The 22,972-nt window shown below is 38.5% G+C and overlaps 1 protein-coding gene and 1 long non-coding RNA gene across 2 annotated transcripts in view; both read left to right on the plus strand.

The window, feature by feature from the left end:
• Positions 1–22,397, plus strand: part of LOC122552788 — a 48,543-nt gene extending 26,146 nt beyond the window's left edge. Inside the window, exon 3 of the long non-coding RNA XR_006312501.1 lies at positions 22,380–22,397. This is a non-coding gene — a long non-coding RNA (uncharacterized LOC122552788). The remainder of the gene's footprint in view (positions 1–22,379) is intronic.
• Positions 1,743–11,164, plus strand: prph2a (peripherin 2a (retinal degeneration, slow)). Its single transcript, XM_043695720.1, has 3 exons — positions 1,743–2,641; positions 3,414–3,660; positions 10,487–11,164. The coding sequence occupies exons 1-3, from the start codon at positions 2,061–2,063 to the stop codon at positions 10,709–10,711; spliced, it is 1,053 nt and encodes a 350-aa protein (XP_043551655.1). The 5' UTR covers positions 1,743–2,060; the 3' UTR covers positions 10,712–11,164.
• Positions 22,398–22,972: the final 575 nt, after the last annotated feature.

The raw sequence follows: 22,972 nt of genomic DNA on the forward strand, positions 1-22,972 counted from the left end.
TCCATTTTTCTAATGTTCCTTGATACCACACAGTGTGAAATTCTATTACTTCACATTTGGAATTTAGCTCATTTGTCTGTGCTTGGATCAGTTCGGCAAATGAGATTAGGAGATGAGCATCAATGAAACAAGTTGTTGTTGTACAATTGCCACTGGATAACAATGTCAAAAGACACCAGCTATCACTATGCTGATGCTTGGAAGGAGACTGATGGGGGAAGCTAATTTGTGGGATATGATTTTTCTCGCCTTTTGTGAATGGCATGTACTTGGGTTAATCTTCCAGATTATTGAGTAGGTGCCACTGTTTTATCTGTCCTGAAACAGCATGCTTGAGTTATCACTAGTTCTGGCACACAAGTCTATGCTGGCCCTGAAATCTAAGAATTTGAATCCACTGATCCTATACCATACTTCCTCAGCTCATTCAGTACAGTGCGTGGCACCAGTAAAATCTGAATTTACGTCTTTGAGGATTTTGTGCTTATGCTGTCTCCTAACTCATGGAACGCATTTTATGAAATCTGAACCCTATTCATTGTTAATTGGTTCTGACACAAGCCACAATTTTTATCTGATATCACTCCTTCACAAAGAGTTTCTGCACCAATTTCAATGTGTTCACTACATTGATACCAAGGAGCCAATTCACTACCTGCACTCACCAGTTTGAGTCAGATAGTGAAACGTTGCTGTTCAAGTAAGTCCATAACTTTGTTGGTAAAGTTATATTTATGTTTCACTTCCAGTGATATGTATCACAGAGGACCAAAGATTAATGCAAGACCAATGGCACCCACGTGCAATATTCCAGTGGGATAGGGGCTCCCACTAATGGGAGTCAAATCTTAATGTATTATTCTTAATGCAGTGCCCAAATATTCTACCGGTCTATGTCGACACAGCTGATTTTGCAGGTGGGGAAATAGATGTACAAGACTTCTAATGGTCTGCTTACAATTTTGTTTTGTTCTGAAGATTTCTTAAATCTGCTCAACCCAAGATATATATTCTTGGGTTGACAGAGATAAGTGAATCACAAGAGAGATGGTGTGTAATTCTATACTGAGGGAAGCAAGAGATGCCCCCATGTGAATATTAAGTGCGCCTTTCTCAGTCACCCAGGTGAAATTATATTTCACTGCTCGTTGCCACAGTTCGCTAGTTTCAAAGCGCTATATAAACACAAGGTTTGTATATCGCAGACTTTGAGCGACCAGTGGAAACTGAAAATAACATTTTGAAGTACAAGGACAGAAAAATGAATACTATGAATATCTGGCAAATCTTTAGCCCAGTATAACAGGCCTTTAAATACAAAGTCTCCACAAAATTTTATCCGGACTGCAGCTTTAAAAGCGCTCCGTTAGTATCGATCTATTTTTATTTGATCTGTGTTCTTTCCAGGGTATTGACCTATATTTAAGCTTACTGAGCCTATTAAGTTGAATATTTGTTTTGGCTTTCGTTACATTGTAGAGGAGGAAACCTGATGCACGTATCAGCACGATATTAATTCAATAATAAATAATCCATGAAGTTATTCCGAAGAATATTCAGTTAAAAAAAACACTTTCCCTGGACATTTCAAATACAAGAAAGCGGCCAGGTGAAGATGCAGTCTCTGACAGCCTGAGGACAACCCGGTGAAATTAAGCGCGGATTAATTTCAATCACTCAACTGGGCCACAGCTTTCTCTAAATGATTAGCGATAAAACCTATTACTGGTTTTAAGGTGACGTCTTGCACTGTCAGATTTTTCCCGAGTGCATTCTTGGAGGAGCTCTCTCCAGTACTGGGGAAAGGTGCGCCAGGGTTAGCGCTGGAAGCGGATTCTGTCCCCCGGCTCTGGCTCGGTTACCTTGGACAGCTCACAGCGCCCACACCATTCTCGTCTCATTGGAGATTTTGCTTTTGAGGGTGGTCAGAATGGAGGGTCACAAGATTGAGTTGATCTCAGGTGGTCTGTCTCCTGCCCTTACTGCACCCATGCCCAAATCTCACTGATTTCCCCAAATTCAATCTTCAAATCCCATTCCCTGGACTTCCGCAGTAGGAAATGGCCATTCTCAAAGTCAAGTTCGACTTGCAGAAGCGTGTCAAGTTGGCTCAGGGGCTCTGGCTCCTGAACTGGTTCTGCGTCTTGGCCGGCATCGTTGTTTTTGGGATGGGCTTGTTCCTTAAGATTGAGCTGAGGAAACGAAGCGAAGTGATGGACAATGCGGAGAGCCACCTAGTCCCCAACTCCCTGATCCTGGTGGGCGTGCTGGCCTGCACCATCAACTGCTTTGGTGGCAAGTTTTGCTATGATTCCCTTGACCCTGCGAAATATGCCCGGTGGAAACCTTTCCTCAAGTTCTACCTTGGCGCCTGTTTGTTCTTCACTTGCCTGACCTTCCTCTCTGTGGTGCTGAGCTTTCTGATGAAGATCTATATGGAGGATACTCTGGCCAAGGGGCTGAAGAATAGCATGAAATATTATCGAGACACCGACACTCCGGGACGGTGCTTCATGAAAAAAACTATCGACCAACTTCAGATCGAGTTCCACTGCTGTGGCAACAACGGCTTCAGAGATTGGTTTGAAATCCAGTGGATCAGCAACAGATACCTGGACTTCAGCTCTAAGGAGGTGAAAGAGTGAGTAGGATGGGAAATCGATGCACGCAGACCATTGAAGGTGGCAGGAGAGAGCAGTCAATAGAGCATAAAGTGCGTTGGGTATTGTTAATAGGGGCACTGAGTACAAGAGCACAGAAGTAATGTTAAACTTGTGTAAAACACTCGTCAGACGTCAGTGTACAGTTCTGGTGTTTCGTTATAGGAAAAAATGGGAATGCATTGGAGAGCGCGCGAAGGGGTGAGGGGTTGCAGGAATGAGAAACTTCAGCTAGGAGTATAGATTGAAGAAATTGGTTTTGTTTCCCATGAAGGGAAGAGGCTGAGAGGAGATTTTATTGAGGTTTTCAAAATAATGAGCAGGCTGGATAGTGCAGATTGGGAGAAGCTGTTTGCACCTGTAAAAAAAAAGATATGAGGGCGTAGATATGAAGTGATCCAACAAGGGTGAAGTGAGAAAAAAAGGTTTTCAATCAGCCAGTAGTTAGGGTTTGGAATGAACTCCCTGGACCTGGGGAAGGAGAGATGTTCGATTGAAGCATTCAAGAGGACATGGGATTTTGTTGGGACGGTATACAGGACATAGAGAAAAGGCAGGAGATTGACACTAGGTGACAGAGCATGCACAGGCCCGATGGGAGTATGGCCTCCTGCTGCACCGAATAATTCAGTCATAATGTGAAAAGTGCAGATAAGACATGGCTCAGTCTTAGTTTGAACTCGGGATTCATTTGGTGTGTTGTTGAGGTAACACTAAGAGCCGTAACCTGTCCTAAATCTCTCCTCCTTACAGCCGTGTTAAGAGCAATATCGATGGGAAGTACCTGACGGATGGGGTCCCATTCAGTTGCTGCAATCCAGCCTCCCCTCGACCCTGTATCCAGCAGCAGATCACCAACAATTCCGCCCATTACAGTTATGAGTTCCAGAGCGAGGAGCTCAACCTCTGGACTCGGGGCTGCAAGGAAGCTCTCCTCAATTATTACACTAACATGATGCAATCCATGGGAGCACTAGTCCTAATCCTGTGGTTACTAGAGGTAAGAAGACCAATAATTTTTTTAAAATACTGAACCCTTACACGGTTGTTGAGAGTCTGGGAGAAAGTGATCAATATATCTTTTTAAACTTAGCTGCTGAGGTGTCCATCCAGCAGCTCAGTTATTACAGGTCTCTAGTAATGATTGAGTCCCTCCCCTATCCCCACTGATCCATCTAGGAAATCATTGCACTGCCTGAGTGGTATTTTTGTTGGAGAATTCTCATAAGGGTGCTGCTTGCTGCCTGCTGCATTCAGTGGGCAGGACTAAAGTCTCCTGCCATCTTCAAAAAGGCAGAATAATCAACATGAGGGCAAGTGTCACAATATTTTGGATTCTGCCTTTCCATCCCTCAGAACTCTGCTCCTCCCACCCTCCAAGGCGGGGAGGAAACTGGAGGAGGTGTGTTGCCCACATTCTAACCATGGAAGAGCAAAAGAAATCTTTTTTGTTCTGGGCGTCAGCCTAGAAATTTGATCTGTTTTGAACTTGCAAAATGTTAAATGTTAGTTCAAATCAATAGAATTGCTTTGTTTGTCACCTTCATATTACCTATAACATTGCAAGAGCTAGGTGCTTATTTTTGACTGGCACAGACACAAGGAGTTGAAGGACCTTTTCTGTGCCATATACCTCTTAGTATCTATTAGAGAGAACATACAGCATCCTGGGCTTTATTAACAGAGAGTAAAAGAGCAAAGAGGCAGTGCTGAATTTATCCAAGATACTTGTTCAATCTTACCTGGAGCATTGTGTACAGTTTATTATGTAGAGTTGTGGGTGCCATATTGCAGTAAGTGCAGAAGAAATTTGTAAAAATGGTTCCAGGGTTCAGAAACTTACATTGGGAAGATAGATTGGCAAGGTTGTGACCGTTCTCCTTGGGGGGGGGGGGGGGGAACGCAGCCAATAGGACATCTGATAGAAGTTTTCAAAATCATGAGATAGACAAGAGGAAGAAACTGTTCTCACTCATAAAAGCATCGAGAACAAGAGGGCACAGAATTAAGGTGCTTTGCAAATGTAACAGATGCGATGAGAACATTTTTTTTTCCAATCTGGAATACGTTGCTTGGAACGCGGGTGGAAGCTTATTCAATCGAGCCATGGAAGAGGACGTTAGATGATAATTTGTAAGAGAAACAATGTACATGGAGGCAGAAAAGACTGGAAAATAGCATCAATGAAGCTCCCACAGAGGCAGGTCCTTTGCTCCCTGTTCACAGATACTTCTTCCTGAGCCATTTTCCTTGACAGTTTTTGTCAGTAGTTTGCCATTACTTTCTATTCTGGAGGGCAGATCACAAATCAACCTCAGCCAAAACAAAATTGCAACTGCCCACACTGTTGTCATTATTGTGAACTATAGACCAGCTCTCTTAAACCAAATGAGCTAATGAGTTCCTCTGTTCATGACATAACATTAGAAACTATCTGTAGGATTAATAAGGACTGGATTATATTATGCAAGCTGCAACAATAAGTTGTACAAAAGAAAAATATTGTGGCTGCTAGAAATCAGAAATAAAACTGTAAAATGCCGAAAATACTTTACAGACTAGGCAGCATCTGTGGAGAAAAAGTTAATCAGTTTCCCCTATCCACAAGTGCTGTCTGCATTACTTTTGCACCAAACAGGTCTAGATGCACACTTTGAGGATTAGTTGTGTGTGTTTTGCTTTTTCAATGGTTACATTAATGGATTATTGATAGTTTTGTTGTATTAAAGTGAGTTTCCCTCATTAATGGCACATATGTATGAAGTTAAACTTTTGTTTGCTAAAATGTTGTTGCTAAGCAGAATTCTCTGTGAAGTATACGTGGTATTTTTGCCCCATCTGTCTCCATGACAATGAAGGAGATGAATTATACACTATTTATTTGATTGCGATGCAAAATCCTTTAGTTAGTGAATTCTAAGTACACCTCAAGCTTTTAAAAGTCCTGTATGGGAAGGGCAGGTAATAGCCTAGTAGCATTAGTAAATATCCAAAGACCTAAGCAATATTTTGGGGTCCTAGGTTTAAATGACAAAATTTGAATCCAATAAATAGATCCAGAATAAGAAATGTAATAATGACCATGACAACTTTTTTTATGACAATCTGGCTCATTTATGCCCTTTAGGGAAAGAACCTGTTGTCCCTACTTGACCAGGCCAACATCTGACTCCAGACACACAGAAATGAGGTTGACGTTCAATGGCTGAGAAAGCCATGCAGAGGCACCTAGGGATGGGATATAAATGTTGGCCAGGTATCAATGCCCACATCCCATCTAGTGAAATAAAAAGAAGCATCTTCAGAAAATCATTTTGATTTTCGTTGTCATTAGCTCTGGACAGTGACTTTGATAGATTACTAAAATGTTTTAAACAGATTTTGTAGTATTTGAAAACAACAGATAAAGAGAATGTTTGTAAAAGATAGCAAAAGCAAGACAAGATGGGTTTTTATCTTCTCTTTAGTCAACATGAGTAGTGGCTGAGATGTAGTATGAAAACAAATCTTGACAGTATTCTTTGGCTTACACTTGCTGGTTGATGATGGACACTGGCTTCAAGCGTCTTTAAATTTTCAAGCTTTTGTAACTTTAAAGTGGCACTCACCTTGCCTTGATTGGAAGAAACTTTACTTCAGAATTATAAAGCCATAGACTCAAGTTCTACCTCATAGCCTTGAATGTACAACCTAGCTTGATATTTCAATACAGTACTGAATACGTAGTACACGGTCAGAGGGACCATTGCTCAGAGGCCACATTAAATCAAGGTGTACCTTACCAGGAGAGAAAAGATTCTGTGACAATGCTATTACTCAAAGAACAGGTGAAAGCTTTCCTAGCTAACATCTATTCCTCAACCAGTACCATTGAAACAGATTATCTGGTCATTTAATTTGTTATTGTTTGTGGGCACTTGATTTGCAAAAGTTACTGACATGTTTTCCTTTATAACAAGCAGGCACTGAAAATCTTTTCAATTGTGTGGATGCTGCAAATTGTAAGAAATGAAGTGTCAATGTGAGTTTCTCTCCTCAAACAGCCTGTGTTTAATCTCCCTTCAATGACTTGGGTTGCAACCCATACTACCAATACTGCATCTGAATGTGAATTTACTGTTACAAACTCAGAGCCTAATATCTGTCTGAGTGTGTGTGTTGGATGGTGGAGCGAAGAACAACCCAAAAAATAAGAGCAATACCAAATCATATGGACCCTCAAGCCTGCTCTATCATTCAGTAATATCATGGCTGATGTGATTGAAGTCTTAACTCTGTGTTCTGCCTGCCTTTCCATAACCATTCTAGATCAAAAATCAATCTCATTCAGCTGCCCTTGAACATTTTAAATAACTCCAATTCACTGCTCAGGGAGGGTCAGAAATCCATAGATTGATGACCCTCTGAAAGAAGAGGCAGATGGTGGTGGAATTGTAATGGTATTAGGTTAATAATCCAGAGCTCCAGGCTAATGTTGTAGGGTCAAGTATTTAAATCATACTATTTAACTTCAAATAATAACTACAGAATATAAACCTTGTCTCCATAATGGTGACAAAGACAACTAGCATAAATTGTTGTAAAGACTTATAGTTCACCGATTGCCTTCAGGGAAGAAAATCTGCTCTTTACATGGTCTGGCCTGCATTTGGCTCCAGACCCACAGCCACTTAGTTCAGGGCCAGTTAGGGATGGACAACAGAGGCTAACCTTACTAATGGCAGCACTCATCCGGTGGAAAAATAAAACCTCCATTTTCAGTTGGAGATCTCTTATTTTTAAACTGAGTCATCCTGCTCTACACTGCACAGCCTCTACCTTGTCAAGCCCCCTCAGAATCCTGTATGTTTCAATAAATCCACTCTCATTCTTCCAAGCTCCAAACAGCATAAGTCCAAGTAGGGCTGCCTTTGCTCAATTGGCAAGCACACCATCCAGAAGAGCGCATTCCTTGGACTGAATGCAGGGAAATAGGGAGAACAGAGAGGGAAATCATGGCATAGAGAAGGAAAGACTATTAGTGTAATTATGCGTGAACTTTGGTGAAGTTTATTTGATGGGCCAAATGGCCTTTTTTAAAAAAACTTGAGATGCATGATTACCAAGCAATTTATCAAAATAAACTGATTTCACAATGGAAAGTAGTGAATGTTTCATATTGTACACTCTATATATTGCCTGAGATCCAGATTATTTCCCTCGATAAAACATCATTCTAGTTTAAAAATAACTTTCATACGTTTCCATTCCACATCAAATTATGCTATGACATTCACACTTCAGGAGAAACTCAAAAACAAAGACAAGTCAAGGTTCTACAATCAACAAATTGGCAAGTTAAACCATGTATTGTAAAGACTTAACATTTTATTCTTAAGTTTGTGGTCAAAGATAGGTCTGAAGATATCAATGGAGACAGAGCCGAATTAAAGTTTCATGTGGAAGACAATTCATCAGACATCATTCTGATGAAAGGCCACTGACTTGAAGCAATGACTGCTTTTCTCTTGATTAATGCAGCCTGACTTGCTGAGTAGGTCCAGCAAGATTTCTAGCATCTGTAATGTTTTGCTTTTGTATTACTATTGCCTGATGTTCTATTGTGTTCCTGATTTCTTCCTTTACCCTTTGATCCATTTAGCCATAAGAACCATATCGTGCACCTTCTTGAAAATAGAAACTAGAACATGTTGCCAGGGTTGGAAGACTAGACGGAGAGGTTGAATATGCTGGGGATATTTTCCCTGTTGCATCAGATGCTGAGGGGGCAACCTTATAGAGGTTTATAAAATCATGAGGGGCATGGATAGGATAGCTAGACAAAGTCTCTTCCCTGGGGTGGGGGAAGTCCAGAACAAGAGGGCATAGGTTTAGAGTGAGAGGAGAAAGATATAGAAGAGACCTAAAAGGCAATTTTTTCATGCAGAGAGTGGTGGTGGAGGCTAGTACAATTGCAACATTTAAAAGGCATCTGGATGTGTATATGCATAGGAAGGGTTTGGAGAAATATGGGCTGGCTGCTGGCAGGTTGGACTGGATTGAGTTGGGATATCTGAACGGCATGGATGAGTTGGACCAAAGGGTCTGTTTCCATGCTATACATCTCCACGACTCTACCTATCAAGAGGCCTGCCCATATATCCTACACTTTAGTTGTAAAACATTTCCCTAAATAAATGTTTGTGTGAGGAAATGATGAGCTGTTCAAATAGTTTTTCCACGTTTTAGAGTTTGAACATTTCTCCTTGAAAAGATGGTGGTGGGTCAGATATTCAATGTTGAATTTAAAATAAAACACACAGTTGTGTTGCCACGCATTATAACAGAAAGTTCAGGTAATGCACTATAACACAAGGTTCAAATTGAACAAGGACTATCACCTGATGAAGGAGCGTCACTCCGAAAGCTAGTGTGCTTCCAATTAAACCTGTTGGACTATAACCTGGTGTTGTGAGATTTTTAACTTTGTACACTCCAGTCCCACACCGGCATCTCCAAATCAAGGTCATGAGGGTTTGGTGATAGGACAGATGTGGAGAGGACTTTTTTTTTAGAACCTAGAACTAGGGGTCACTGTTAAAATAAAGAGTGACCCATTTAAGAGAGAGATGAGGCTTTTTTTTCTCTCAAAGGATGGTGATTTTTGGAATTTTTTTCCAGAAAAGGTAGTGCAAGCAGAGTCTTTGAATAATTTTAAGGTAGAGGCGATAGATTCTTGGTCAACAAGGAGGTGAAAAGTTATCAGGAGAAGGTGGGTAATCAAGGTAATAGAAATAGTTATGACCTTCTGGGTTCAAATGAGATTAGCATCAAAGCAATCTAAATTCAATACTGATCTGACAGCACTGTTGCCTTGTTCTGGTTTGTATTCTGGCCTTTTGGAGGCTCGTTCAGGGCAAAACAGCAAAGTCATATTGTGACATAATTGCACAAGTCAGGAAATTTGACCTTTGAATTTTTATAACAGTCTGAACATCCTCAATATGCTTTACAAATCCGTAGCTGAGAATGTTATACCAATAGGTCAATTAAGTCAACTGCATAAATTCAGTCTTGGAATGCCATGAATGGCTTAAGTCGAGAGTGTGGAGCTGGAAAAGCTCAGCAGGTCAGGCAGCATCCAAGGAGCAGGAGAATCAACATTTTGGGCAAGAGCCCTTCATCAGGAATGGCTTAAAACCCATAAGCCAGCAATCAATAGCAGAAAAATTGGTTAATTAATAAAGTCGTCCTCTGGTTGGCAGGGATTCTAACAAATGTGTAAATCCATTAGCAGGTTCAGGTAGAAACAGTAATGGGACAAGATGAACTAACTTCTTCCTGAAATTGCAGACACACAACCAAGTTACTGACAAACTCATAATTGTAATAATTTTTAGCATAATGCAGAGTGCATGCTCTTTGTGTGCCTCTTTCAGCTAAATTCAGAGAACACAGTAAAATATAATTCACAATCAAAGGTTTATGGACCCCAAATGGGCTCGGGGTGCCCATCTAACTTCAAATATGCAGCATGCCATCAAAGAGTATTTTCATGTTATCACTGTGTGCCCAGCCAGAACTACCTGTTGGAGCATGGACTTGCAGGATTATCCACAGCCAAGAAAGAATTCTAATTCATCCCAGTGATAGATTTACCCCGTCAGGCTGTCTGATGACTTACCAACAGGTAAGACTTGAATGCAGGCTTTCTGGTTCAGAGACAGGGACACCAACACTGCATGTCAAAAGGCCTCTAAAATTGCTTTATACTTGGACAATGCCCTCCTGTTTGTGACTACCACGGACTTAGTTAACTGATGGTATATTCTCTACCTGCATTTTAGGTGACTGTGATGGTTGGGATCCAATATTTGCACACAGCCCTGGATAGCATTGCAAATCCTGAAGATCCTGAGAGTGATAGTGAGGGTTGGTTAATGGAGAAAGGTCTGAAGGAAACACTTAAATCTCTCCTGGAAAGTGTAAAAGAGCTGGGTAAGTTCAATCAGGTAGCTACAGCTGAAGAGGTGAAAAAGGAAGAGGGCACGACTGTTGCCACAGTCAGCTGAAGAGACCAAACAACAAGTTGCAGGAGAGGGGGAGAAACAATTTAGACTATGAAGGAAATGAAAATTGAATAAATGTACAATACAAAACGAAATGAATAATTCCCTTTGTTGTTTAATATAAAAGGCATGTACCCCAAGGACTTTATTTTCCTGTATTTGCCACGCATAATCTATTATATTGTATAAACCATCACCATTTAACATAATATGTAATTCATTTATTTACAATATTTGAATTATGTTAAATTAATTTTAAAATTTATTTGCTTGTACTATATAAAGATATAAATATAACCAATGTATTGCTTTTGAATCTGGAAATATGGATTGTGTGATGACAATACTTATTTAAAACAGTCCTGCCATTTTTAATGTAGCTCAAATGCTATGTGAAGTTATATAGTTTGTGTTGTTACAAAATAGGGTTCAATATTAAAAGCATCTTCCAAGACAGAAGGGCATTTTTCATGAAGTGAAAAATTTCCATTAATACTTTATGGATTTCAATAATTCATGTTAGAAACCCAAATGTGACAAATCAACTTTTACAATATTCTCTATTCAAAGCAGGGCTATTAAAATAAACAACATAGATGGAAAAATTACAAAGGTTGGATCAGATTTCAAAAAAATATTTGAATTAAACACAGTTAATGTGATGTTCCCAATACTTTCTGAAATCAGCATCGTAAATATAAGGAGATTCCTTTGTGGTCTGCAGTTAAGTCCATAACTATTTGTTTACACCTATTCATTCGGATAGGAGGTGCAGTTGAAAAAACAAATCAATTACACCACAATATGTGTACAAGCGCAGTCATTTTTTATGATTCTGTATAGCAATGACTTGTATTCATATCATATTGAAACAAAACCATGTTACATTTTGTTCATTAAATGCAATTTTTATAAATAGCTTACTGTCACTGCCAAAATTATAGTTGTATTTAGGATAGACTCACAATATATTTCAATTACTACAGGACACTAGCTAAAAAATGTCTGTCTCATTAATTCAGGCAGTCTGAAATTTTGAGATACAATGGAATTTGGAACCATTTTATCTTAAGTCTCATAAACCAACATCCTTTTTATTATTTGGAACAGCTCTCTGTTAGCAATTTGAGATGTAACTGCCTGTTGCAGCTTCAAGGATAAAAGTCCTAAGTATGCTTAACATCGGTTTATAGGATTAACTTATGTAATTCTTTTTCAAGGAGAGACATCTAATTCATCATGACATCTAACTACACATGGAAATGTGATAAATGAGAGGACAGAAAGGATAAACATTGTCCCATTTGTATAATTCTCAAAAAAGTAAACAGTTGACATGAATTATGATTAAAAACATAAATATTCTCCCAATCGTCATTTTACTCTTTTTAAAATAAAAGTATTCCTTCATGGGATGTGCGCATCACCGGCAATGCCAGCACTTATTGACCATCCCTAACTTCCCCAGAAAAAAAAGATCGGTGAATCTGCTTTTTGATAACCAATGGTTTGCTAGGCCATTGCGAAGTTCCAACCATTTTTCTATTGGTCTGAAGTCTCATGTAGACCAGGTGGGCAGGGATAGATCAGATTTCCTTCCCCAAAAGGCATTAATGTACTAGAAAAATTTTAAAGAACAAGTGTTAATTACATAGTACAAACCTTTTATTCCAAATTTATTTAAGCAGCAGAATTTAAGCTGCTGAGCAGCCATGATGGTATTAAAACTCCTGAATCCAGACCATTACTCTAAATATCTAGATTATTAATCTAGTACCATAGCCACTGCTTCCAAAAAAATCCCAGAAGTTCTTCATAATTTAGCAAAAAACACTTGCATTGGCAGAGCACCTTGAAGAGAAATGAAATGGCTCAGGCCACTTTACAATAGAAACAGATGGAACAGGATGGAAGAAACAGCACTGAGAGGAAACTTTCAGAGATGTAAAGTGAAACAATAAAGCAAAGAGTGAGTCAGTTACAGTCAAGGACTTGCTCTTCTGGAAGCTCTGTCACCAATAAGGGAGATCAGAAGGAAAAGGAGGATATATAACTGGTCAGAAACCCTATGTCTTCTAGTTGAGGATATACCCATCCATGTCTGAGTACCTTTCCCCGCTAAAACCGTTATCTATACTTCTGCTGCTGCGCAACTCAACTTTCTTCACCAGCATCAAACCCCATCATGACACACACTCTACCTTCCATAACATCAAAGTTGACACTAAATTTACTTGATGATCACTGCTGTCATACCCAATGTCCAATGGCTTCCATTTCTTGAAGGACTGAATTCCAAACCTTAGTGCAATGTTATGAATGCTGTTATGGACTTGCCTCACATTATTTCTACAATGTCTTTCATGCTTTATGGTAACCAAGCATATTAAATTCAGTGTATCAAATAGCAAGAAGCCATTGGAAATTGTAGACGGCAGCAGTGATGGTCAAGTAGATTTTGTGCAGGGACTAGAATTTTTGCACAAGTCTGCATAGTGATGAGCTTTGGATGTTGGTGAGAAGAAAGCTATGATGCTGCAAAAATATAGATAAAGATTTGAGCAGAACATGGTACTCAGTCTTCATGATGGATGGATCTATCTTCAATTAAAAGGATTGGAACAGCCCAGGACATGAGTCTTTTCAGAATAGCACATTTGATATTCCCCTGAATCAATCTAGACAACAGGTACAGATTGGCGCTATGAATGCCTCATTTTTTGAGACACTTCTTCTAAGAACAAGAAACTTTCGTGGTGAGGCTCCAGTGCAATATTGATAGCTGCCAGCTACAAACATTTATCTTAGATTTCTTGGAAATGAGTCAAAAGCTGCAGTATTTGCTTTTATGCTTTTCACAGTCTCTTTTTGTTGATGTTGAATCCTTGACAGAATACTGATAATAATTCTGCCCCTATATCTTATGAACAGTGAGCAGAAAGTTGTGTTTTATCAAAATGAAACTTTCTAAAAATAAAAAATTGTCATCAACATATCTCAAAATACTTAACATTTTTTCCCCAAATGCAGTGACTGAAAATGCATGAACAAACTTTACCTATGTATCAAAAATCGGATAAATGAACTTGAAACTAAATAGATAAGTGAGTTATGGGCAGCACGGTGGCTCAGTGGTTAGCACTGCTGTCTCACAGCACCAGAGTCCCAGGTTCAATTCCAGCCTTGGGCGTGTGTGTGTAGAGTTTGGACATTCTTCCCGTGTCTGCGTGGGTTTCCTCCGGGTGCTCCGGTTTCCTCCCACAGTCCAAAGATGTGCAGGTCAAGTGAATTGGCCATGCTAAATTGTCCATAGTGTTTGGTGCATCAGTCAGAGGGAAATGGGTCTGGGTGAGTTACTCTTCGGAGGGTCAGTGTGGACTTGTTGGGCCGAAGGGCCTGTTTTCACACTGTAGAGAATCTAGTCTAATCTAAATGTTATTATTAAATGAGCATCTAGCTCCATTAGCAGCGATTTATGAAGTAGTAACATTTTATGGGAATTCACTGTCTGATCCAGAGTGAAGAACAATTCCTTCAGGTGAGATGTAACTCAGAACTGAGTCAACATTTCTGCTGTAAATAACAGGGAAATACACAGAGTACAAGGAACAAATTAGTTTATTCTAACTCTGGACTTTCCATATATATTTCATTTAAAAAGAATAAGAACTGAAAATAATCCACATAATTAGCAAGCTGCAAACAGTCATTGTTTGAAAATGGCTTTTGTTTCCTATTAGCAAGAATAATCTCAACTGTAACCCTGATTAAGTGCAATGTTAAATCAATTTTTCTAAAGAGCATTTTGTCAACAGAAAATAAGTGACTTGTGGTATTTGCGTTTTCCTTAAAAGAGAGAACTGTTTATAATATTTATTCTGAACCCATATTTGTAAAGCTGCTAAAAAACTATAACAGCAATAAATACTAGAAAGCATAGGATGTTGATGTGTGCAGATGGAAACACCCAAGAAAGGTTCATGGTAACACAAAGGCAACAAACTAACAAGTTTCCTTTTGTGGAAAATAAACTTAATTCATACCATAATGCTTTCATTGGGAAATTGTGGGATCTATCTCTGCAACTTTCACTCAACAAATTAAGAGAGTTCTTCGATCCATTTTTTTCTTGAAAGAGAAAAGAACAATGCTGAAATAACACTTTTATCGCATATACTACAGCATGATAGAATTGTGCAGTTTTTGTAATATTATGAAGGACCTCACCATAGCTTTCTGTGACCAATCCTTTTAATCAATGACTGGCTATTTAACACTATAGCTATTCAGTATCCTTTGTCTATCTGCTTAACTCAACAAAAAAAGCCACTGAACTTTAAACAATTGCTTTAACACTTCTCTGTACCACTGTTGTGAAAATACTAGCCAGAGAATGATGTATAAAACTATTGTACTGCAAGTGAATAGAACATATGCTATGAATGTAACAAAAACTACTGTGGTTATTTCATCTCACAGGAAGGTCCATGAAAACAAAAATGGACAAATGGAATAAGAGAAACAAACAAAGGTTTGTAATTTCCCCAAATTCCTTCCTCCTCTAGGTTGCATTTTTAATAAGGATGCTACAACACAGTCATAGAGATGTACAGCTCTCCCCTTCCGGAAGGGAATTTATGCAAAAGGACTCCATGAAAACAATAGCCCTTAGACATTTGGTTTGATTGGCCTTTTTTATGTGTGAACTTTATTCTTAGGTAGGTCAATTTATAACTGACAAAGCTGCAGTTAAATTATATCCACATGGCACCCACAAACACTGCCAGCAGAAACAGAGAAAGATCATGCGAGGATAGTCTTTTTTTTAAAGCTTTGAAGCAAAAACATTGAGAATAAGTGCAGCACTCTTGTTTAGTTGCAGTCGATAAGCTGAACTCAGGGCAGCCTAGGAATTACAACTAAAACCTTGTTATATATGCAGGAACTGTCAAATAAATCAAAGTGCATTTAGACCAAACATAAAAGCAGAATCTTTTTGATTAATGTAACTATCTACAGTGCAGGTTTGTGTGTCCAATTGAGAAAACTACTTGAAAAGGACAAGGTCAATATCCCCAAATACTCAAAACAGTGAAAGTCAATCTACAAGATGGACAAAGTGATAAGTTTAAAAAAAAATTAGCTGATATAATCCCTCTAATAAACAAGATTTATTACCAAAACAAACTTATGCTTATTATAAACTAATTCAAAGTAAGTTATTCAATATTATACAGATCAGGCATTTTACTCATACCAGAGAATTTGCATTTACTTTCTGTATCCTACTTGAACTGTCATGAAATGTTACTTCAAGGTGGAGTAAATAGGATTAAAGGCTAATAAAATAATCATCTTACATTTCAAAATATCATTAAAAACTGCAGCTGCAAGCTATGGTGTAATTAAAGAAATACAGAAAGCTCACAACATGACAGTTTGACAGATCTGGGCCACTAAGAATAAGAGACCTCAGTGATGTTGGACAATTTAGAGGTACTGAGGCTATTCTCCTTAAAGCAAGGAAAGTTAAGGGAAGTTATGATAGATGAAAAAATTATGAATGTTTTCCTAATGGAGTAATGAAAATGCTTTCCAACAGGGGGAGAGTAAACAAAGGTTGCTGATTTTCGAGAACTGGCAAAGAACCAGAGGAAAGGTGGTTATTTTGGAAATATTTTGCTAAAATCTAGAATGGACTGAACAAAAAAATGGAGAAAACAGATTTAATAATAATTTCCAAAAGGTTCTGTGCTTACAGATGAAGAAGTTGCTGTACAATAACCAAAAGATAGGGAGCAGACAAACTGAATATCGCTTTCTCATAACTGATAGAGAGGATGGATTAAATGGGCTCTTTCTGAACCAGATGTAAAGCTTGAAATAATTTAAACATTATTACACAAGTTACAACAAAGAAATGTCTGTGCATAACTACTTGTCTGAAAAAAGTGAACTATGATTTTTGTTCTGAACTAAATTTTAGTACAGTTTCTCTGATTAATTAGACGATTTAAAAATTGAATTGTTACAGGAATTTTGGAAACTGCATTGGAGAATAAATCTCAGGTTCTGTTGTCAGTGATCAAGAGAGAAATGCACACCCTATCAGAAATGACAAAATAGGTCTCCATTCTAAATTACCATTGCAAATTCTATTTGCTTTCAGTGACCCTGTAATTGAAAAGGAGGAATACAATCCAAGGCACAAGCATTTTATAACTCTCTAGCATGACTTTCAGCTGAGGAAAGAAGCTGAGGCTGATTGTATGTCTCTATACACTGTCCAAAGCCAATAGAAGTGTGTCTCAGTATGATGAGAAAATGATGGAAAAGAAAGGTGAGATAGGTGTGGAAGAATTTTGGAAAGTAGCTAAGAGTTTATTTCAAATATCTGTAAAACATTTACTGTAAAGTCCTGCCATTCATATTTTCATCAGTTACTAATTTGCTTATACACACAAAACATTATATAGACAATTTCACTCGTTATAGATCCCACTGTTCTTTGTCTGGTTTCAGAAAGGAAAATAGAAAACCCTTGAGAAAGCATCAATGATGAAAATGAATGTTTGAAAAAAAAACTAAAATACAGAAGGTGCCTTAGCCTGGAGGTTGGTTCGCTCAGTTGGCTAGACTGCTGGTTTGCAATGCAGAAAGATGGCCACAGCATGGGCCCTGCACACACAATGGTTACCACAAAAGATTCTCTTTCTCAATCTCGTCTCGCCAGAGTTCAAGTGACCCTCAGGTTAAATCACTACCAGTCGTCTTCTCTCTACTAGGTTTATGGCGATTCCCCAGACAAGAACATTGCTTGATCATGGTCAGCCTCTGGAGTGTTTGCAATGCATGTTCTTGTTGTTATGATTACAACATGAGGCAAGCACAAGAAATTTTAAGCATTTATTTTGTTAAACCTTTTATTTTACAGAAGGTACATTATATGCATTAAAACATTGCTGTTATTGATACATTTGATACATTTTCTATCCTGTATTGTATATCAAATTTTCTGGATGGTTGGAACCCATACAATTGATTCTCCTTATAAAGTATGATGACCACTTATGAATTCAGAACTTGAGTTTTCCAACAACAATTCATGCAACAAGTAGTCTTTACAGCATACTTGATTTTTCTTGGTCTAAAATGTTAGATGAGATTAGATTAGATTTTAGATTATGTATAGCATAAAACCAAGTAGTGAAAGCTTCTTTAAAATTGAACAGTAGATCATTTGGAAGTTAAATGATCACGCCATTATTTTGAAAAATACTGCAGAGTACCACAATTTAAGGGTTTCAATCACAAAACATATTTAAAGCAATAATTACTCAAAATTATACATAGATTATTTTATTATTTGTTCATGGGATGTGGGTGGTGCTGTTTAAGCCAACATAATTTGCCAGCCCTGATTTTCTTTGTGAAGCTGATGAGCTTCTTGAATTGCTGAAATCCTTGGGGTAAAGATACGTCGAGTGTGTTGAAGGGAGGCCCAGCAATTTGATCCATGGAACAGCAACATAGTTTAAAGTCAGGATGATATGCGACTTGGAGGAAATCGTGCAGGTGGTCATGTTCCAATACACCTGCTGCCTTTGTCCTTCCACATGCCACAGGTTGGAAGTTTGAAAAGTGCTGTTGAAAAGAGCCATGTTGTAGTGCAACTTGCAGATGGTAACATTGCCACCACTGCTGCCAGGGAATGAATGTTCAAAGTGCTGGCTGAGAGTTATCAGAACTGCACCTACCCAGGCAAATGAAGGCAAGTCCACAGCATTCCTGTCCTGCGCCTTGTAGATGGTAGACAGACTTTGGGGAGCCAGGTGGTGAGTTATTTGCTGCAGATTTCCTGGTCTCTGACCCACCAACGTAGCCATAATATTTACAATCTTGATACAATTCAGCATCTGATCAATGGTAACCTCCAGGATTTTGATTGCAGGGGATTCAGTGACATCAAGGTAAAATGGTAAGAGTCTCTCTTGTTGAACATGCTCTTAATTTAGTACTTGTCTCTGTGGCATAAATATTACCTGACAATTACCAGCCCAAAATTTATCCAACCTTGTATACAGACAAAGACTACTTCATTATCTGAAGAATCATGAATGTCACTGAAATTTTGTAATCACCAATGAACATCCCCACTCCTGATCTTATGATGGAGGGAAGATTATTCAGAGGAGCCAAAAATGGTTGGGCTGACAATGCTACTCTGAGAAACTCGGGGACTGAGATGATTGACCACCAATAACCACAACTATACTCTTTTGTGCTGGGTATGGCTTCAGCCAGCAAAATATTTTGCCTAATTCCCATTGATCTTAGTTAGTTAGGTTTCCTTGAAGCCGTAATCAGTCAAATGGCATCATGTTGTTTCAGGTAGTCACTCCTGCCTCACCTCAAATCAGGTCTTTGGACCAAGGTTATAACGAGGTCAGGAACTGAGTGGCGCATGCGGAACCAATACTAGGAACTAATGAGCTGGTTACAGCTGATTAAATGCTACTTGATAGTGCTGTCAACCTCAACCTAACCGTTCTGTCATTTTGCTGATGATCCAGAATAACCTGACTGGGTGGTTATTAGTTTAGTTAGATCTGTCCCACTTTCTGCAGATAGGTCTTACCTGGGAAATTTTCCACATTAACAGTAGAAGCCAGTGTTGCAACTATAAAGGAATAGGAGGGCAGCTAGATCGGTCTTCAGCACTGCTGTTGAAATGTTGTCAGGACGTGGCTAAGATTTGCTTAATTGTTGGCAATGTTAGGCTGTACTCTCAAATAATGAATCCAACAGTTCAGGTCAAAAAAAAATATTAATTGTGGATTCAACAGTAACAGATCAATTATTTCAAACAAGCTAAACTATTTTTCGAAGTGATTCTGACCTATAACATTGAATACCTTCAATATATGGTTCAGACATCCCCAGTCATATTCCTAATGTTTCTTCAGCATGAACAGTACGTCAATTCCAATCATTAAACCAAAAGCCATTATTTATAATCAATAACCCCCACCTTCATCAACTTAATTGCAGTCAATCTTTGATGTCCTTTCCATTCTAGTTGTTCAAGTTTTCTTTATATTGTTTCAAGTCCAGTGGTACATGCTACATTGAATATGGTTTAGAACATCAAGCCAGTCACATACCCAATTTGTTCCCACATTTTCTTGCTCTATTTGCTCAGTCACTGAACTAATTCTGTTCCCAAGACCCAGCACCTTCTACGCTGACCCAATTCCCAACAAACCTGCATCTCTTTCCACTCTTGCAGTTTCATCTAGTAAATCTCCAAGAACCTGTGTTTTTGTCACCTACACCCTGAGCAACATCCATACAGATAGAGGAGTTAGCTTCCACAGGTAAGTTAGCACACCCCGTTCTGATTTTCCACCATCTATGTTGACTCATCCACTGCCTTGAAGTTGACCCCTCACTTGTTCAGATTTGGACAAGCCACAATTTCCTCCAGTGAAGTATCAGGAAGACTGACGATTTTGCCCTCAGCCATTGTCAATGATTAAATCAGACTATTCAGAATCGTGGCAGAATATTCAACCCAGACTTCAGGTTTCAATGCCAATTATCCATTTCTTATCATCCCTCATCTGTTGGGAAAACTATCCCCCATGCCTATATTGTCTCCAAAGAAATCTAACAGTGCATAACATTGTGGGAATTCAGGTGTATATTTATTATCAAAAATCAAGCTTGTGGCAAAAAGGAACACAACTGGCTATGAGAAGAAACATTATCACAGTCGAACACAATCAAACTTCTCTGACTGAAAACCAACAAGTGATATTAGTGCACAGGTCTTCTTTGCCCAACATTAAATACCAAATGCTCACATTCAAACTACCACTATTCACATTGCTCATTTTTTCTGTAGCACTGAAAACTGCCACTCCCCCCTTTTTAAATCAGCATAATAATCTCATAGTAAACAATTTTAGTCTCAGCGACACTTCTTCATTTGAATAATGCCAATGCCTGAAACACTCCTCCATTGGAACCAACACAAAGCTCTCCATAAGTTCTCCTTCTCTGATGAAAACAATATTGGCCAACTTTAAGACTACAAGACGGAGGAGCAGAAAGGAGTCATTTAACCCATTGAGTCTGCTCTACCATTCAATTAAATCATGTTTGATATAATAATCAATTCCACCTTTCCTGCCCTTTCCCCCAACCATTGATTCCATTCCTGATTAAAAAATGTCTCAGACTTGAATATATGTAAAGGCCCAGCCTTGAAAGCCCTCTGCAGTAAAGGATTCCATAGATTCACTACCCCAAGAGAAGAAATTGCTCAGTCTTAAATGAAACCTCTTATTCTGAGGTTATGTCCTAGACACTCCCGCAAGAGGAACAACCTTTCTGTATTTACCCTGTCAAGTCCCCAAGAATCCTCGATGTTTCAAGAAGATTGTCTGTGATTCTTCTAAATTTCAATGAATACAATGCTATCCTTTTCAGCATCTCCTGATAAGACAGTCCCTCCACAACCGAGTGAACCTTCTCTGGACTGCCTCCAACACTAGTACATTTTTCCAGCGATAAAGTGACCAAAATAGTTCAGAGTATTCTTGCTATGATCTGACTAGAGTCTTAAATGGCATTAACAAAACCCCTCCACCTTTATATCCCATTCCATTTGCAATAAAGGCCAACATTCTATTTGCCTTCCCTACTAACCACTGAACTTGGACTCTAGACTTTGTGATTCATGAATGAGGTCTCTCAAAGCTCTATTCTGTAGTTTTCTGCAGTCTTTCTCTATTTAAATAATATTCAGCACCTTTATGCTTCCTGCCAAAGGGCATAATCTCATTTTCTCACATCATAATCAAACTGCAAAATTTTTGTTTTCAGACTCTGTAATCCTCACCACTTACCATCCCACTCATTTTTAGATCATCCACAAATACAGCAATAGCACATTGACTTCCTTCATACAAGTCATTTTTAAACATTGTAAATAATTATGGCCCCAGCACTGATCCCTGGGGCACTCCAATAGTTACAGGATGCCATCCTGAAAAAGTCCCCCTTATCCCAAATCTTTCTGTTAGTTAGCCTATTTATCCATGCTTTCTTCAACACCATGGTATCTTCTCTTATTAAGTAGCCTAATGTATGGTATCTATCAAACACCTCCTGAAAATCTAAATATATTACGTCTACTACTTCCTCTTTGTCTATCCTGCTTGACACAGTCTCAAAGAATCCTAGTAAATTTGTCTGGCATAATTTACTCTTCACAAAGCCATGCTGACTCTGTTTCATCAAATTATGTATTTTAAATGCTCTACCATGATATTCATTGCTTCAAGCAAACTTTGCCACTAATTCCTGCCCAGAACATCATTTATTTTGAATCTTGAGATTCTTTTTTTTTACATATAGTACATAGTACCAATTATACATGAATTCAACATATATTAACAGCCCATTTATTACAAGTATTCTCTCAAATACCGAAAGTATTCCTATTTTATAAACATTTCTACAGTGAATGTAAATACATGCTAAATGGTTCATGACAGGAGATTGCACAATACAAGTGAATATGGTTAATTTAAGGTATTATGCACTTATGTTGCCTACGTCTATGTTCTGATTGAAAACATTAACTCTATTTCTTTCTCCTCAGATGCTGTGTTTTGGTTTTTTTTGCCTACTCAGTGGCAGCCTTTTGATTCACATTCAGCAGTGACTTATCTGGGGAACTGCAGCCAGTGCAGAGTGTCAAGCTTCTGGAAAAATATGAACATTAAAGGTTAAATATATAAAATCATGTGCAAAGGTGGCTTGCATTCCTTTGACTTACAAAATTGTGTGTGTATATCTATGTAAGGGGTGTGTTAATCACAGGGCTTAAAATGAATAAAGGATTCCATACTGTAGATGGAGAAGTTTTTCCTTTGGTGAGGAAATTTGGAACAATTAAACAATCTTAACACTCGAGTTGGTTATTTGGGAATTGAATTGGTAATTATGTTTTCCACAGAAAACCTGATAGAAACCTAGAAATCCCTCAAGCAAAACACTGTGGATACCAGATCTGAATTTTTGGTTAAGGAGATCAAGAGATTATGGTAAATTACAATTCTATACAGATCAGCCACAAATAAATTGAATCTTCACAAAGACTTTACAGCCTGAATGACCTATTCCTGAACCTATATAGTTAGAATGATACCCCAATAGTACAATATAGTATACTCAACCTCAGGGAATCCAATT

This window comes from Chiloscyllium plagiosum, chromosome 9, assembly GCF_004010195.1.
Source record: "Chiloscyllium plagiosum isolate BGI_BamShark_2017 chromosome 9, ASM401019v2, whole genome shotgun sequence".
Taxonomy (NCBI): domain Eukaryota; kingdom Metazoa; phylum Chordata; class Chondrichthyes; order Orectolobiformes; family Hemiscylliidae; genus Chiloscyllium; species Chiloscyllium plagiosum.

Bases quoted from the DNA above. Each gene is read 5' to 3' on its own strand.
- prph2a (XM_043695720.1), top strand. From the start codon at position 2,061: ATGGCCATTCTCAAAGTCAAGTTCGACTTGCAGAAGCGTGTCAAGTTG. The intron at 2,642-3,413 runs GTGAGTAGGATG...TCCTCCTTACAG, and splicing joins AGCTCTAAGGAGGTGAAAGA to CCGTGTTAAGAGCAATATCG. The intron at 3,661-10,486 runs GTAAGAAGACCA...CCTGCATTTTAG, and splicing joins TAATCCTGTGGTTACTAGAG to GTGACTGTGATGGTTGGGAT.